General features: G+C 52.8%; 1 protein-coding gene across 1 annotated transcript in view; it reads right to left on the bottom strand.

The window, feature by feature from the left end:
* LOC115528074 (splicing factor SWAP) overlaps positions 1-17,794 on the bottom strand; it is a 49,537-nt gene that overhangs the window by 27,275 nt on the left and 4,468 nt on the right. The window contains exons 4-7 of the mRNA XM_030335849.1: positions 14,183-14,268; positions 8,755-8,980; positions 7,473-7,585; positions 6,900-7,032 (exon numbers count right to left, since the gene is read on the bottom strand). Coding sequence (XP_030191709.1) covers positions 6,900-7,032; positions 7,473-7,585; positions 8,755-8,980; positions 14,183-14,268 — 558 coding nt within the window. The remainder of the gene's footprint in view (positions 1-6,899; positions 7,033-7,472; positions 7,586-8,754; positions 8,981-14,182; positions 14,269-17,794) is intronic.

Here is a 17,794-nt window from a genome sequence, read left to right as displayed (position 1 = left end):
GGAGAGTTCCGGGTGAAGACGGGGAGTGGTTCAAGCATGCAGCCCGAGCCACAGGGTGGAGGTGCTCGCAGGGAGGGCCTGCGGGGCGGCTCCGCCCTGGGAGTCCCTGACTGCGGAAGGACACCTGCTCTGGGGAAGCTTCAGGATCCACAGGAGAGCAGAGAGTGGGTTTTCCAGAGAAGGGAGGGCAAAGGGGCTCAGAGATGGCGGGACACAAGTGTCCAGGGGGGAGCGCCGCAGCATCGGGTCAAAGGTCGGGGCAGGGCTGCCAACGTGGGTGGGAGAGACGGCAAGGGAAAGGCGAAGTGCGCAGGCCCGCCGTGGCCAGACCCCGGGAGCCGAGCACCGCACGTGAACGGCGAAGACAGGAGTCTGGACATAAAGAGAATGAATGCACACAGTGTCTGCACTTTCTGGGCCAAAGATGAATCTGGTGAGACAAGAGTTCCACGGAGCACAAAGAAAAGGAAATAAAACCACCACTGAGATGAAGAGGGAGCTGGGCTTGCTGCCTGTTCCTGTGCCACCGCCTGGAACCAGAGGCCCGAGACAGAACACAGTTCCCTGGAAATGAGAAGCCGATCACTGCAGGACGGCTGGGGAACAGGCCAGGTCAGAAGCCGGCCCCTACCTTTCCACAGCAACATCCGAGCCCAGGACCCGCTGGCTGCGCACGGAACCCTCCGCCAAGCTGCTCTCTACGTGAGAAGGGCACAGACGCATGCCAGTGACATCTCAGAGAATGGTGTCCAGGAGCGATTAGTGAAAACCAAGCAGCTAACACACCCGCGCAACCGGTCGGGGGCGATGGCTGGCCGACGCAGGCTTCTCAGGGTAGGAAAGACCAGGTCAGATGCCAGCTTACAGAGGGCTCGGAGACAGAAGACGCTCCCCAAGACGTTTATACCCAGACAAGTTTTCCTTTCTACACGAAGGTGGGAAGGGGCGCTTCTTGAGCGAACGAGAACATGTGACCAGGACCCTCACGACGTGTGTCCGTGAGACTTAAATCGCCAGAGAAGAATCAAAGAATGGAGCAAAGGGGTGTCTGGGTGGCCAGTTAAGTGTCCAACTCTTGATTAAGATAAAAACTGAGCTTTAAAAGGAATCTACAATTTCAACCTCTTTATTTCCTAATCACTACAACTGAATTCCTTTTTTTTTCTTTAATTAATTTATTCTGACATAGAGACAGCATGAGCCAGGGGAGAGGCAGAAAGAGAATCTGAAGCAGGCTCTGAGCTGTCAGCACAGAGCCCAATGTGGGCCTTGAACTCATGAACTGTGAGATCATGACCTGAGCTGAAATCCAGAGTTGGACACTTAACCGACTGAGCGACCTAGGTGCCCCTAGAACTGAATTCTTCAAGTATGGAAACTTTTATCCGAAGTTCGGCAATGCCTACGCTTTATTGATTATAGGTTCTTCTATTAAATTCGAGTAAGATTAAAAAGCTTATTTCTACTTTAACACAAATATTTTTCAATTTTTTTTCATGTTTATTCAGTTTTGAGAGACAGAGTGCAAGTGGGGGAGGGGCAGAGAGAGGGAGACACAGAATCCGAAGCAGACGCCCAGCTCTGAGCTGTCAGCACAGAACCCAATGCGGGGCTCGAACTCACGAACCACGAGATCATGACCTGAGCTGAAGTCAGACGCTTAAATGACTGAGCCACCCAGGCACCCCCAAAGGCATTTTTTTAAAAAGGGGTTTGAGACTAAGTAAAGCACTTCAAGGTCATGATTTTGCAAGTTAAAAGAAATGCTGTGAACAACAGTAAAATCACACTTAAAAAAGACCAGAGCAGAAGCAAGAGAATGTCTAGTTTAGCCACATTGGATGGCTTAATTCACTTCAGTTATTTACAGAACGAAACACTTAAAGAACCGGGGTTGGCATTTGATTTTTAAGAAACTGCCTGCTATACTAGCGGGCAGTGTTTCAATATTACTGCTTCCTGCATAATTGTATTTACTACACTCGTCAGCAAGGATTTATGGCTACAGGGCAGGAGATGACCAAGTCACAGAAAGTCACTGTCAGGCTAATGAATGCAAAAAACTGTCAGTTTCACACATCTATGTTTAAGGAGATTTTAGGAAAAATTCTCCTGGAAGACAAACGGGTATGAGGCACCTGGGCGGCTCAGTCGGTTGAGCGTCGGACTTCAGCTCAGCTCATGATCTTGCGGTTCGTGAGCTCGAGCCCCGCATCCAACTCTCTGCTGTCAGCACAGAGCCTGTTTCAGATCCTCTGTCCCTCTCTCTGCTCCTCCCCCACTGGTGCACCCTCTCTCTCTCAAAAATAATCATTTGAAAAAAATAATAAAAACATAAAAATAGGCCCTCTTCTTCCAAGGCTGCCTAAACCCAGGAAAATCTCTCATCAGCAAGAAGTCAGTCACGAGGACCGGCCGTGCATACCCTGAGGGGCTTGTTAAACATTTGCTGATAGAAAGGGCTGGAAAAGCTTGGTGACCCCACCGGGAAGGAGGGGAAGGCGAGCTCTGGCAGGAAGAGGGGTGACAGGGACCGCCGGGGCCTGGAGAGACACCAGAGCTGACAGTCTTGAAACTGTGCTCACATGGACCTGTGAAGAATTCACTGGGGACACTAATGCAGTTTCAAAGCAAGCGTCACGTCGCCCTGAGCTCCTCCACGGTCCAGGTGGCACAGATGGGCAGGTGAGGGGGCCCCCCCCCCCCCCCCAGGGCCCTATTCCTGCAGGCCGTCTCTCACCTGTCCCGTCAGGGACGCTGCCCCCCACTTCCGAATCCAACACAGTGCTGTCCTCCTACGCCCGCCCCTCCGCCCCTGGCCCTGCCCCTGCGCGCGGACGGCTATTCGGGGACACGTGGGGCGGCTTGGTCTTCCACCGGCACTAGAAATCTCGCTTGTGAGGCCCATCCCTGTAGCTCCTGCCTTCCCTGTGTTTGGAGACTGACTGGAAACCCATGGCCGGGGGCACTCGGTGCGGATACCGGCAGGAAGGGCCCTTGGCTTCTCCGTCAGGCCGCAAAATCGCGCGCCCGGCAGGCTTCCCCTGTGCTTTAGTTTATCTCGACAATTAAGGAATTCAAACTTGGTAACGTGAAATAACAGTTCAAACAACCCAGAAACCTCAGTTTTATCCCCAGACTCCATCTCTCCAGGGTTCTTACGTGCCCGCAAGCGCAGGCCTCTCCGCCTTCAGTCCCGCAGTCTTCCTGGGTGCTGCAGGCGGGTTTAAGTGACACGCTGGCCTCTCCCTCTCCAGGGCTCGGGCTCCGAAGCGTGCAGACACGATGCCATTTGGGTGAGCGGCCCGGGGAAACCCTTTAAAAAGACCGCGTGACCATTCTGACCTTCCCGAATCATTCACACAGCAGCTTGTGTGGACTTCTTCCCTACTTGACTGTAAAAGTGGCTGATCTCTCAGTTTTCTGCTTCCTAACTAATCTTACTTTTTCTATTAGTGGAACATAACGTTGTCTGTCGGCTTAAGAGAAATAACTCGCCATCAGTTCAAGCATCCTCACGCCGTCCCACCAGGCCCCTCGGCCGGAAGCCGCTGCACTGCCGGGAAAAGAAGAGGCTCTAAGACCGGGGTCGTTTCCCAAGGCTCTTTCCCGGAGAGGGCCCTGCCCACCACTTGGCTGAGGGGCACCCCCCGCGTCCATCCGGGCTGGCTCTGCCTCGGTGCCCCCCCCCCCCCCCCCCCCCCCCCCCCGTAGCTCCTGGCTTCCCTGCACACTAGGGTCAGGAGGCTCCTCTTTCCTCAGGCTGGGCCTGTTTGCTTTCACAGCAGAGATCTTGCCTGAAGTGATTTTTTCCAGGTCAACTGCCGTAAGGAAGTTTTTAATTACAACTTATGCAAAGGATGGAAGGCCAGTGCTTACGAGACTGCGGGCTAGGGCAAGGGGCTGGGCGTGAGCCGTGAAGGCCCAGACCGCGGGCGCGGCAGGTGGGGACACCCCATCCGAAGGGCCCAGAGCACGCCTTGTGTTCACGCGGTCCGTGGGTGCCCCTTCCAGACCTGCTCTTACAACAGACTTGCTTCAAACCGCCAACTAGTCAGGCCTTGAGAGCTCTTCTCTTCTGGTAGCTCACAGACTATCTGATGGAGCTCATTTCCCATTACTGGGCCTCCGTTTCAAATTTTTCAAAAAAAAAAAAAAAAAAATTTCACATTGTTGCTATTTTTTAGACAGCCCCGAATCTGACCACAGAATTAAAAAACATCTTTGAGGACCTGAACGCAGGCACCTCACGTGTGTCTCTGCGGGCACTATTCTGGTCTGGAGCCAAATTCAAGCCCGAGGCTCTTCCTAGAAACTGTATCAGTCTGTCCAGCCATCCAGGCCTCCTGCCCCACCCTGCGAGCCCCTGACCCTGGACAGATGGCTGCTGCGGTGACCCTAAGGGCTGATGCTCTCCGGGGGCCCTCAAGGGATGCTCATTCCCCAGCAGGCATGCCCCCCCCCCCCCCCCCCCCGCCCTCCCACTGCACAGCCAAACTTTGGGGGTCCTCTCTCAGGAGCACATTTCCATGCCCGGCCTGCCTCTCCCTCCCACCTGACCTCACCTAGTCCTCCACGAGAGCGAGCCTGCTCTCACTTCCGGTAATGAGGGGTCTACAGGAAATCGGGACACCTCCCAGCCCCCTTTCCGAGCCTCTAGGAAGCGCCGACCACCGCCAAGGGCAGTCTCCACAGAGGACCTCTGTGACACTCCACTACCCCCATGCCCACGACCCCTTCCACATCTACGGCTGAGGCTGGACGCAGGGGGATGCCTACAAGCAGCACCCACTTTGCTGTGTTTTTTCTTAGACTGCCTTCTATTTTTACAAAATATGAGTTCATCGCTGACATTTGTAAATCGAGATATTTCCCATAAACATTCTGGATTTCTCGCTTCTCTGCAAAATCTGGAACTCGGCCTCTGCCTCTGGCACAGCCGCAATCCACGTGTAAGCAGCTAGGGGCCCTGTCGGGACGGACTCTTTCGTCTCTGCTGGCTTAGACAGTTTAGCTGTGAGGCCGGCCCCCCACGCAAACATAACGCCAGGCACGAGCCCCAAATGCACCGTCTCACACTTGATGGTCACTCTTGCACTGCGAGGCACCAGAGATGTGAAGACGACAACTTCACCGAGGAGGGGTCCTAACCGGTGCCCCCTCCTGGAGCACCTCCTGGGGAGAGGGGGTCACGGGTCCAAGCGGAGAGCCAGCGCAGTTACACCTGCCTGATGGAGGGCCTGGCGGAAACGGGGCTCTGGGACCCTCGCAGTGAGCACAAGTCCTAGAGCGGCCACTCGGCCCTCCTGCCCAGTCCGGGGGTCTGCAGACGCCCCGCGCCACCGCCACCCTCGGTACACACCCATGCTCACAACCGCGATGTGCAGAGCCAGTGGTCAGGTGACGGTCACCCTGGCCCCCAGCCTCTACCCCTTTCCCGTGCAAGACCGTTTAATAGCTTCAGGGTCCAGGGGACACACACGGACAGGGATTCAACGACGGGGCTGAAGAAGGAACACAAGGACGCCGAGAAGCGTCCTGTTCGGCGAACGAGCAGGGGTCACTCCTGACTCCCGATTCACCCATGTGGCCGTGTGTGCACACAGCACTCCCCGTCGTGAGCGCCACACATCCCAAGTCCCGTAAAGGGTTTTTCCAGGACACACGCACTAAGTTCACTCGAATCACCGACGTTACTGGAGCACCAGCCACACACACTGCCGCGTGTCGCACCAGAAGAGAGGCGTGGGAGGGCACGGCTGCTGGCCGACAGAAGCTTAAACAGCGAGCAGCCCGCGTCTTAAAAGAGAATTAATCGGGGCGCGTGGGTGGCTCAGTCGGTTGAGCGTCCGACTTCGGCTCGGGTCATGATCTCGCGGTCCGTGAGTTCGAGCCCCGCGTCGGGCTCTGTGCTGACCGCTCGGAGCCTGGAGCCTGTTTCCGATTCTGTGTCTCCCTCTCTCTGACCCTCCCCCGTTCATGCTCTGTCTCTTTCTGTCTCAAAAATAAATAAACGTTAAAAAAAAAAAAAAATTAAAAAAAAAAAAAAGCACTCCTTAAAAAAAAAAAAAGAAAGAAAGAGAATTAATCTCCTGCTGATTTTCCAGACCCTGACGGGGCAGGCTTTGCGGCCGGCCCCTCACGTCAGACCTGCAGGTAAAGAATGAGCAGACAGATCCCTGCAGCTGAGGGCTCTTCTCTCGTTCAGGGTTTAACTGCTGGGTACAGAAATCTTAGAAGGATCTGTTAATGAGACCGAGGTCAAACACTTTCAAATAATTCCTTGAATAGAAACTCAAGATTTGCCCTCCGTTAATAACCCGTAGGTAATTAAACAGAAAAGAGCTAGCACACAGCCAGGAGAGGCAGGAGCTGCAGCTAACTATCTCTAAGGGGCACGGCAGACAGTGTCGAGCTGTGTCTGTTCTGGGAAAGCCACCGCGGCAGACAGGACCGCAAGGCCCCAACGCGCACTGCCCTGTGCTTCCTAACGGAGCTCTGACTTTGGTCGGGGCTGCGACAGGTCAGACTCCAGCCCCCGCCGCGGGCCAGGGCGACCGGGCGAGACCGCCCCGTCTGTGAGGGCTGAAGGGAGACACCAGGCGCGGCTTCCGGGGAGGTCTCTGAAGAAGGACAAAGTCACCGGGCACCTGCTTTCCGCCCCTGCCCGTGTCCTTCACCCTCCTGGATACAGAGCTGATGCTGGACGCGGAGCGGCCATCTGTCAACGTTAGGTGACAGGCAAAGGGATGAGGCCGCGGGCTAAAGAGGGCTGAGCGTGCGGGCCCGGGGCCCCGCGCCCCTCACGGCACCCGGGCCGGCCCCGCGCCCCCGTCTCGCGCCCGCGGGGTGAGCTCTGCAGCGGGCTGCAGGCCGGAGGCGCCCAGCGAGGTACTCACAGTCAGCGGTGTACTCCACCTGGGAGGGCTGCGCGGCGCCGTCTGCCGTGGGGGGCGCGGGGGCGGGACCGTCGGCCTGGGCTTTACGGACCAGCGCGGCAAGGGGGTGATCCGGGTCCACCACCTTCAAGGGCTGCAGACAGAGAGGATGCACATCACACCATTTCCTGTGTTTTGAGTCACACAGAACTTCTTCCGAGGCCGAGCGGGCTCAAGTAGCCGCAGAACACGGCGTATCGGAACACAGCGTCTGGGCTTCAGGATGCCCCGGCCCGCGCACACCAGGGGCGGGCCGGGGCTGAGCTCTCCGTGTAGCTGGCCGTGAGTCCCAGGGGGATGGGTCAAGGAAAGATGCTCCGATCCTCCCCAAGACCGCTCGGGAAAGGAGGGCGGGTGGATGGGCAGAATGAAACCACTAGCGGCACAAGTGGCAGCACCGAGCAAAACACAAAAATGCAAACTATACCTCGATGAGGATAAAGTAAGATACAAAAGAAACGCTAGCTTGACGAGCTCTCAAAACTAAGTGAGCGGAAGTTTTGTTACGGCATAAAAAAAACAGAAGATGGACACCTTCATCAGCTCCTCCAGGCGGTTACACTTCTTGGAAGCAAAGAGAGACGGGTGCAAGTAACTCCCGTCTTCCTCGTCATCATCATCGTCGTTGTCAGAGCTGACCCCCGACTCTGCAGAGCAAAAGCAGATTTCAAGATCCTGCTGTACGGTGAGACAAGGTACAAATAAGTGACGTGAAAACTAAGAAGCAGGGGCACCTGGGTGGCTCAGTCGGTAAGGCGTCCAACTCTGGATCTCGACTCAAGTCATGATCTCACGGTTTGTGAGTTCAAGCCTCGCATCAGGCTCTGCACGGAGCGTGGAGCCTGCTTGGGATTCTCTCTCTCTCCCCGTCTCTCTGCACTCCCCCCGAAAATAAATATTACACAAAACAAAACAACCCTCGGAAGCAGACAAAGGCAGGGCTGCACGTAATCGTTTCTTGGTTATCTGCCCCCAAACACCTGTGATAAGTACCCCTGGAGCCGGACGCCGGGCAGAAAAAAAGGAGCACGCCCTCGGCCCTGCTGGCAACATCCCTCCAGCGTTTACTGGAGTCTGGAGCCAAAGTATTTTAATTTTCTAGAAAAAAGGCTAGAATCTTGATGAAAGGGAAAACAACAGCAACAAATACTTAAAAAAACTAACAAACGCGGAGAAAATGAGAGCCGTAAGCAAGATTCATGCAACTGTTTTTGAAAATCATGTTCCAGCCGAAGAGAAAAAAATTCAACGGCTAACACACACACCGTTGTCCCGCATATCATTCGCAACAGTTAACTGGCCTTTGTAGTAAGAATCCCAAATTTAGGTAGTTAATGAAAACAACAGCTTGAGGTAGAGATGAGTAAAAAAACGGTAACAAAGTAACCTTTCATCTTTGTGCGCGTAACCTAACCTCAGCTCCTAAACCCCACGCGCACGTGGACCGCTAGAACGCGCTCTAGAAGCAGGGGACTGTTTTCTCCAGGAAATGTTAAGCAGGCAAAATGAGAAAGAACGTTTCCAACCCAGGTGATTATGTTCTGATAGCATCGATGTTTAATTATAGTTCACTTCTCTGCGGGAACGGTAAGAACCTAATACGCTCTCAAGACTCAGTCGAGAAGAGCTGGGCACCACCCTCCGGGGGCATGAGCAGGTGTAATGACACGCCGTGCTGGGGAGGGGGGGCGCTGCACAAACACTCTGGGCAGCTGAGGTGCAGGCCGCAGCCACCCCTCCGCACAAGGGCCGTTTTCCCCTCCCAGAGGCCGCCCCGCACAGGCCCCGCGTCCACGCACGACGGAGTCTCACATACTCTTTTTCTCCTCGTTTCTGTTTTCTGCCAGCACTGTGTAGCGCCCCTCTTTCATGGCTTTCTGGATGAATTTGTAGTAGGGGTTGAGGTAGTGATCAAAGCGTAGAAAGTCAAACTGAGAGTTCCGGGCCTGCTTGGCTTTCAGCATTATCTCAAATTGTGCTCCCTGTTTGCACACAAAATTGGCTGTGCGCTCGATGATAGCATGCATTTTGGCTGTTGGTGGCTATGAAAAAACACACACATTCACGTCATAAATTTTTCCTCTTTTCCACTGGCCCCATGACTTAAAACACAGAACTAACCCCAGTTTTTCCGTTGATGATGGGAAAGAAGAAACACTGCGGCTGGAGAGCCCGGCCCCCGTTTGCACGACACGTGGTCTGCTTCTGGATTCTGCAGCATTCTAGGGGAGAAGACTCGACTCACAGGCCAAGGCAGGCCATGCCAGCGGCCGCAGAACTGACCCGAGGCGATCTTTTTTCACACCAAGTCACCGTGCTTCCATAGTATCAGGGGCTGTGGACCCTCAGAAGTGGTATACGGATTACGCACACAGGCGTCTTTCTAGGGAGGGGGGACCCGTTCACCAACTTTGTCGGGAGTCTAGGGATCACCCCTCTTTCCTTCTTAGCTAGGACGAGTTTTTATGGCTCGGGAAGCAGCCTTTTCGAAGACATGGGGAAGGCCGCCTGCTCTCACCTGCTCCCGCACCCTAGACCTCTCCTCGCCACGTGGGTGTGGTCCGGCCCCAGCAGGCAGGCTCTCACCCACGGGAAGAGAGCGGAACAGAGCGAGTGCTCCTGCCTCCAGGAGGGGTTACTACCAGGATCAGACCCTGCCGCCGGTCTCCTGGGTTTCCTGCTCCTGCCCGCGCCGCCGCTAAGTTACTTCTACCGCGTGGCGCTTGGCACTCCCCACCCACAACCAGAGCTGTCAGACCAGATGCTGGAAGCCATACTCCACACTCCGAAAATACTTGTAATGACAAGGAAGAGATTAACACTTGGAAATTGCATGCAAATAAAGCGGGAAACTATTCATTAAAGATGGGCGGCGAAGTATTCAAGATGCTTGCTGTAATTTCCGAACCACATCCTTCATAAAATACAAATGCCTTAATTCCCAGATTAATTCCTGAATAAAGTCCTTCACACTTAAACAGAGTAAGTACCTACAATTAAGGTTATTTACTGATTCCAAAATAACCCAGATTCCATGTCAAAGGCCCACTGTGCCTGAAGTACGGATCCTGAGGCAAATGTTCAACGGCTCTGGCTAACAGGAAGACTAATCTTTGAGACCGTGTTCCACACACACATCAATCATTAATGATGAGTTTAGGATAACGACCTTTAAAGGAAACTATGATCCACCCCCTCCACGGAGAGGTATTCTCTGCTGACCAAACTAACCCGCCGGTTTAAGATTTCTTAAAAATAGGCCCATTTATGATACGACGTCACGGCAGTTAAAAAGATAGTGGTCACAGGGGCGCCTGGGTGGCTCAGTTGGATAAGCGTCCAACTCTTGATTTCGGCTCAGGTCACGATCTCGTAACTCCTGAGTGGGAGCCCGGCACTGGGATCTGCGCGGACAGTGACGCGCCAACTGGGGATTCTGTCTCTCTCTGCCCCTCCCCTGCTCATGCTCGCTCGCTCTCTCTCTCTCTCTCTCTCTCTCTCTCTCAGAAATAAACAAAAAGATAGCGCTTACAAAGCAAACTCATTACTACAGAAAAACGAAGCACATTACGAACATACTTCCAGACTTGCTACCAGAGCAAGTGGATGAGACCCCAACACCTGGTTTGGAAACATTCTTTGCTGTCACGTAAGTTTTACATAAATCCTGTTCCGTTTAATACCATGATCGTCTCCACTATAAACTGGGATTTCAAGGACGTATATAAATGCGTGTGTCATAAAGACTGATAAAGGGAGAAATGCTTGTCCTATTTAAAGGGGGAAACCTTTGGTTGAAGGAAGGGACTGGGCCCAAGAAGGTGGGCTGACACGTCCTCACTCCTCCTGAATCACACTGACACAGACGCGGCTCTAACACCTGAGGGCAGACACTGGGCAGTGGGGGAATTGTACGCGTGGTGCGAAAGCCCACATCAGTGTAAGGTTTCCTAAGAGCTTTGGAAAATGCTGCTGCAGTGCGGGGCCGGGACCTCAGGGAACAGAGGTGAGGGCCCCTGGGAGCAGCTAGGCTGGCCCCCTCCTCCTCTACGATCAGGGGAGGAAAAATGAAATACCCACTTCACCCACAGCCCGAAATACACATCACATCGGATGACATTTCAATTGTAAAAACAAAACGTTAGACACAACAGTAGCAAACATAGCAAAATATTTTTAAAATCTTAGGGTTGGGAAAGGACTTCCAAAAACAAGATTCAAAATGCTGACGTCGCAATGGAATATAGTGACACGTATGACTTCATAAATACGTTCATTCTGCGAGAGGCGTCAGCAGCACACGCGCACGGCACACACTGGATGTGCTCCACGGCGCGGAAAGTCCCTGCCAGTCCCAAGAAAAAAGCAAGAACTCTTCGGGAATGCAGAAATAAATCACATTGCTTTTTGCTCCCACTCCCATCCCGTGGCGACAAAGGCCCTGAACTAGGATGAAAATAACAGTCTAATGTGAACCATCGATCCAGCCGGACTCAGCGGCTCAGAGTCACTCTCTCACACTCTAAACCTCAACGTCTCTCCCGTGCAAACGGGCTGACAGCCGCCCCTGCCTCAGAGCTACTGGGACCACGATGACGGAGCGAGAACACAAGCAAAGCACCGGGTACGCAGCACGCAGCCAACGAACGGTAAGCACGCGCTGTCCCTAACCCAGAGACGCAAATGCGCACATGACAGCAATCGCACACCGAATCCTTCCCTGCTCGTCCTCTGGTTTAACAAGTGTGCCCCCACGAGCGCGTCTCCCGGGGCCCACGGGGCAGCACCGCCAGCCCCCACGGCTGACCACAGTGACACGTGACCCTGTGCACCGCAGCGTCCTGGGGGCTGGGGGACACTCCCTCCGCCTTCCCGGTGGTGCTCCGGGTGTGGGCAGGACTCGGGAGGTGACCAAGACGGGCAGGCAGGTCCCTGAGAAGGGGACACGGGGCCGAAAGCACACGCTGGGACAAGTGATGCCAGGCTACACACTCGGGGAGAAACAGGTCCTTGCTTCCCCTGCGACCTTGAGAAAACACGCCCAACCACCGGGAGAAGCGAACACAACGCTGTGGGGTCACTCGGGGGCGGCGGTCTAGAGGCCCAGCAGGAGGTGGAGCCAGGACGGCTGCCAGGCTTTGACCGAGGACAGAACCGGTGGCCAGCACCCGCGGCGGCCCATCTGGAGCAAAGGCCAGCACGCACCTCCCGGAGCGCCGTGCCTTCTAACTACTCCTCACTCTTCACGCAAACCCCGCGGAGCCTGGACTCATTAGGCTCTAATCCAAAAGCCTGGTTTAAACGTCAAGAATCCCCCAGGGTGCCTGCTTTCTTTACCGAGCAAGGGCGACCCCCGCCCACGGAGACAGCAATCCCCTCTCTGCGTACGAGCCGGCGATCCCGGCATTAATCCCCGACGCAGGCACCTCTGTCTGCTCCGCTCGCCCGCTAATGGGGACATCACGGCGTGAAGCGTGTACGAGCCACTGCCCCCAAATCACAAGTGCTCCCAAGAGCGACACCAGCACAAAGGAAGACAGCGCTGCCTCCAGCGCCCCGACGGGCACTCAACGGCTTCCACACAATCCAACCATCTCCCGCTCCAGGGGCCGCGCCGTAACAATATCACAAGGACTCTTTAAGGGGAACACAGCAAATGAATCTGCTCTCCAGTGGGCAGCGACTATTCTTAGCTCCAGCAGACCATTCAACAGCTCAGTGAAGCTTACGCTGGCCCAGGATATACAGACGTTACGTATTTTAATAGGAAGTGAACAACGCGATAAAATCTATTATGCTTCTGTGTTTATATCTGCATGAAAGTTTAAAAATAATCTTTCACGTAAAAATAAATAAAATTCCACATAGTCAACCTTAAATAAAAGCTTTTAGCATTAAATATAGGTAAGGGAGCAACCCATTTTTAATGGGTCTCTCGTGTAGAATAAAGAGCATGTTCCAGAACGAGAATACAACCCATAACAATACACAGAAAACGTATTAATACAAGTCCTAGCATATCAGATGTTCAGAGGACATTTCCAGCTTTAGCTACAACAAACTGGTAAGTGCTGGAAACGGGGAGGCAGACATAAGTAGCAACTGCATTCAGCAAAACCCAAAAGCACGTGGCTCGTACGTGAAAGAAGGCAGCAAAAGGCAGGGTGAGCGCACACAGAGGACAGGTGGGGTGGGGGCAGGGCTGCTCTGTGTCCCGGGCCATCATCACCCGGAAACGAGCGACCAGGGCAGCAAACACAGGCCGAGTGCGGAGAGGATGAGACCCTCACGGGCAGCTTCAGCGCCCGCTGTCCACCCGGAGGCTCAGAAGAACACAGGGCACGAGCAAGAATCCAGAACACCTGCATCCGCGGCCCTAGTGACCCAGTAGGAAGACATCACAGAAAAGCCACACTGAGCGCCAATATCCCTCCCGAGCACGCACACACAGCAGAAATACTCCCAACGTCCCTACTGAACACACAAAAATCCCATCGAGCACGGGGCCTGGGGGTGTGAGTCCCTGCCTGCCATGTGCACGGCCACGTCCTTCCCTCTCCCTCGCCTGTGAGAGGGGGACGGGAACAGGAGGTATCGCTCAGGGTCCTCGGCCTCACGATACGTCAGATCAAGCAGCCGGAGCACGCCAGGACCGCAGGCGACCCTCAGTGACACCCGTTACAACTCAGCCCGGACTGGACAGGCTCGAGCTGAAGCTGCTGTGCGAGGCGAGTGTGAATCAGACTCCACTCCGCCGGCTCTAGCTGCAGAGTGCCAGGGCAGCCCGGAGGTGCCCCAGGGCCCTGATCACAGGGGACAGGAGGCCTGGCTGCAAGAGCACCCAGGACACCTAAGGTAAAGGCCTACAGCTCAAGGGCCCACAAAAGCCACCCCAGCAAAACCCGGGACCAGGCACCTTCACTGAAAGCTGGGCCGCCTTGAGCGAGACTGTTTTTATGTCTGAGTGTGGCTAACAGCCTACTCACCGCCAACCGCGCCACTCAACCCCACGGCCTCTGACCCAGTTCCTCAAGCCCCTGATGCGCTGGTCTAGCCATTCTGCTGGGATTCCTCCCTCTCTCTTTAGAGGAAAATGGGGAGGGGGGGGGCTTCCTCCATTAACTCACAAATAGTTTGAAGGCCTTAAAACCTAGCCGTCATGACCACGAGTGGGGCCTCGCACAAGCAGTGCCTCCTGACTCACAGGGATCACGATGGACGGTGCTGTGAAGTGGAAAACATACCAGCTCCACGTCGGGCGGCACATTCAACCCCACGGGGGCGACGAAAGGCTCCTCGTTTTCCTCTATGTTTTCAGCCTCGTTTTTTTCTGCGTCAGAAGAAAACGTAAAGTTCAGAACAACCATCAGGAAGAAGGCAGCCACAGACAGTACACAATGGAGGGAGAGCCGGGAGGGGCGTTACCTGGCTGTCTGCCCTCCTATCATTACCTCTGGAAACCCTTTCCCATCTACCCTCCCACCCCGCAGGCGCCCCCGCCACCAGGGGCCCTGCTTACCAAGGCACTCGGTCCGCCGCCAGCTCCCCCTCCCCAGCTCTGGGATCTGTGTGTAGGTGGCGCTGCTGAGCCCCCGCTCCGAGCGAGCCCCCCTCCGAGCGGTTTCTGTAGGACCCCAGGGGGGCAGGCACAGGTGCTCAATTCCAACAGGACCGAATGGTTTCACAGAGTTGTACAGGCCTTCAGTGCAGCTGCCAAGGCTTCTCCACCCAAGCCAACAACCTCCTACCGCAAATAATCAGCTCGTTTGGCACACACACCTGTCTGCCGTGTGGGAGGCGAGGGACTCACCGCACGTTGCAACTTTCTGAACAAGGTACCTACGTACCTTAGTCACTCAGGGCGTCACCCACCAAGAGGATTAATGACGTGTACAAAAACATAGTAGAAAACTTACAAAAGCCAACATTGCAAGGGACTCCGATACCTAGGGTTTTCTCTCAAAAACTGACATCAAATAAACATGAATCTTCATCAAAACAAGTGTTTTCACCATGTATAATGAAGTTTCTTGACAAGATGAACAATTTCAAAGGTTTTCCACCAAACCTAATTCTTCTACAAGGCCAAGGAGGGATTTCAAGCAGGTTTCACTGTACCTAAAAATGCTGATGCAATGTAAGCAGATTATAAATTCCATTAAGAATTATTTAACGCTGTCCACTTGTTTTGTGCCTACGTATCCTGTTCTCTCCTAAGAACTGGAGATTCACTACGGCCTAGAAACTTCCTCTGGTCAGCAACCCCAGCGTCCAGTAACCAAATGACAGTGCAACTGGGGGACCCCAGAGACACTGGTTTGCAACATGTCGAGAAGCAACTTTAAATCTCAGTCTCTTTGGGCGTGGGGCCAAAGGCGTGTGTATAAAAGTGCAATTTCTACTGTAGCTCTCTAAAATGACAGAATGATGGAAATTTCACCTCTTAAGTAGGCTTTCCTTAGTGTGATGCCGCACACAAAACAAAGGCACCGGACTCAAAAGAGCTGTTGGGGACAGGTGGGTTACACAGAGCTCTGTCTGAACACATATCTTACTTCACAGAAAATGGCTTTAGCAGCACAGAATAAAAAACCAACGCGATACTCGGATTCAAATGATCTTTTTTCATAAAAAAGATACTGAATAATGATAAAAAATTGTGAGAATCTGCAGGACACGAACCAGGCCGAAGACAATTTGCTGCGGAAGGAGGAGGGGTTGACACACAGACACAAAGGCACCACAAAGCCTGCTAGCAGCACAGAGCCTAAAATGTTCAAAAAGGCCAGGATGAGAGTAACTGTGAAAATCAAGGAATATTCAGACACATTGAGGGTGCTGGAAAACGAAAATAAAACAAAATGAAACAAAAACACCCTTTTTAATAATGCAACACTGAAGTGAAACTTTGTTGTTAGTGGCATTGGGCAACAAACTGAGTTCTAGTGTGTGTGTGTGTGTGTGTGTGTGTGTGTGCGCGCGTGCAGGTACACATGCCTGCGTGCGTGTGTGTTAAATACATGTGGCATTTTACTGGCGTCTGGGTGGCTCAGTTGTTAAGCAACTGACTTCAGCTCAGGTCACGATCTCCCAGTTCATGGGTTCGAGCCCCATGTCGGGCTCTGTGCTGACAGCTCAGAGCCTGGAGCCTGCTTGGGATTCTCTGTTTCCCTCTCTCTCTGCCCCTCCCCAGCTCATGCTCTGTCTCCTAAAAATAAATAAATTTTGGGGCGCCTACGTGGCTCAGTTGGTTAAGCATCCAACTTCAGCTCAGGTCATGATCTCACAGTTCGTGGGTTCGAGCCCCACGCGGACTCTGTGCTGACAGCTCAGAGCCTGGAGCCTGCTTCAGATTCTGTGTCTGTCTGTCTCTCTCTCTCTCAAAAATAAACATTAAAAAAATTTTAAAAAGATAAAAATACATAAATAGATGTTAAAAAAATACACGTGGCATTTTATCTGTATTAACATAACTTAAACTCAGAAAGTCAAGCTGTAAGTTTCACACGGGCCCAACTTTCCTTAAAAAAGTTAATCACCATATAAAGCAAAGTCCTGAAAATACGATTATGAGAAAAAAAAAAGTATATAATACTAAAGAGAACTTTCTGTTAAAGAGAAAGCATACTAAAACTTCAAAGAGAAACAAAGTCACGTTGAAAGTCTTAAAACTCAGTAATTATAACAAAGTTTAATTTCACGGAGACAATATTCTAACCCCTGTAACGGGCTGGCAACTTCCTGAATGTCAGACAGTAAGCATTTCTGGCTGTAGATGGTTTCTAGGTGAACTACTCAACTCTGCTGTTGAGGCCGCACAGACACTATCAACAAATGAGTTGTGTGCCAATGAAACTTCATTTACAAAAACCCGCCAACGGGGGTAGTCTGCTGATCTCTAATCCAGAGCGTTAAGAAATTACCATTACGGATTTTTCCAATATTATGGATTTGTCACTTGATCTCGCGAAAGCCATTTGACCTTTATAAATTTCGATTCTTCACTTACATACTTGGTTCGGAAAGAAGACAACGTAACCTCAGCCATCCAGAACCCTGACATAGGTAACTTGTTCCGGATAAAGGAATGAGAGTGTTCACCGCTTAGACCTGCCAGAACACTTCCGATGCACCGTAACTTCTGAAGGTGTGGAATACCTTAACAAAGTTTTGACTCAACACAGTTCCCATGACAGTGGAAAAGTCTCTCCAGAAGCACGTAGAACAGAGTCGCACTACGACAGAGACTGTGTTGCTGCCCACAGAGTCATGAGCAGGACAAGGGGAAGGTCAACAAGGGTGGATCTGGGTGAGTCTGCCCTGCATCGTGCTGGCCCGTCAAGGAGACCCCCCGCCCCCAGTGAAGGGGCAGGAGAACCCAGCGCAGCCGCACCGCGCGCAGGGCAGACCACGTTTCAACGTTAAACTGCTGTAACCACTTCATATTCGTTGGGGGGTTTGTAACTTAAAGAGAAACAAATAATAGACTGTGAACTCTAAAACAAAATCCCTGTATGACGTGATTCTAGTTTATTACTGTAAACATTTGAATAGGTTTCTAAAGCTATAGTTCTCCTTCTCTGTAATATTTCTATCAATTTTTTTTTAAAGTAGGCTCCACACCCAGTGTGGGGCTCCAACTCACAACCCCAAGATCAAGTGTCGCATGTTCTACCAACTGAGCCATCCAGGGGCCCCCTAAAGTTCCCCTTCCCTCTAAACAGAATATCCTGAATACGGTGATCAAGCCCCAAAGTTCCCGGTTAGTGTTACTGTCACTGATAATTAACAGGTGATTACCATACGAGGCCAAATGACTCAGGGCTGACAGAAGTGACAAAGGACATTTGTGTCTG

The sequence above is a fragment of the Lynx canadensis genome, chromosome D3, assembly GCF_007474595.2.
Source record: "Lynx canadensis isolate LIC74 chromosome D3, mLynCan4.pri.v2, whole genome shotgun sequence".
Lineage (NCBI taxonomy): Eukaryota > Metazoa > Chordata > Mammalia > Carnivora > Felidae > Lynx > Lynx canadensis.
The sequence above is the reverse complement of the archived record's forward strand: the minus strand, read 5'-3'. Positions and strand labels throughout refer to the sequence as shown.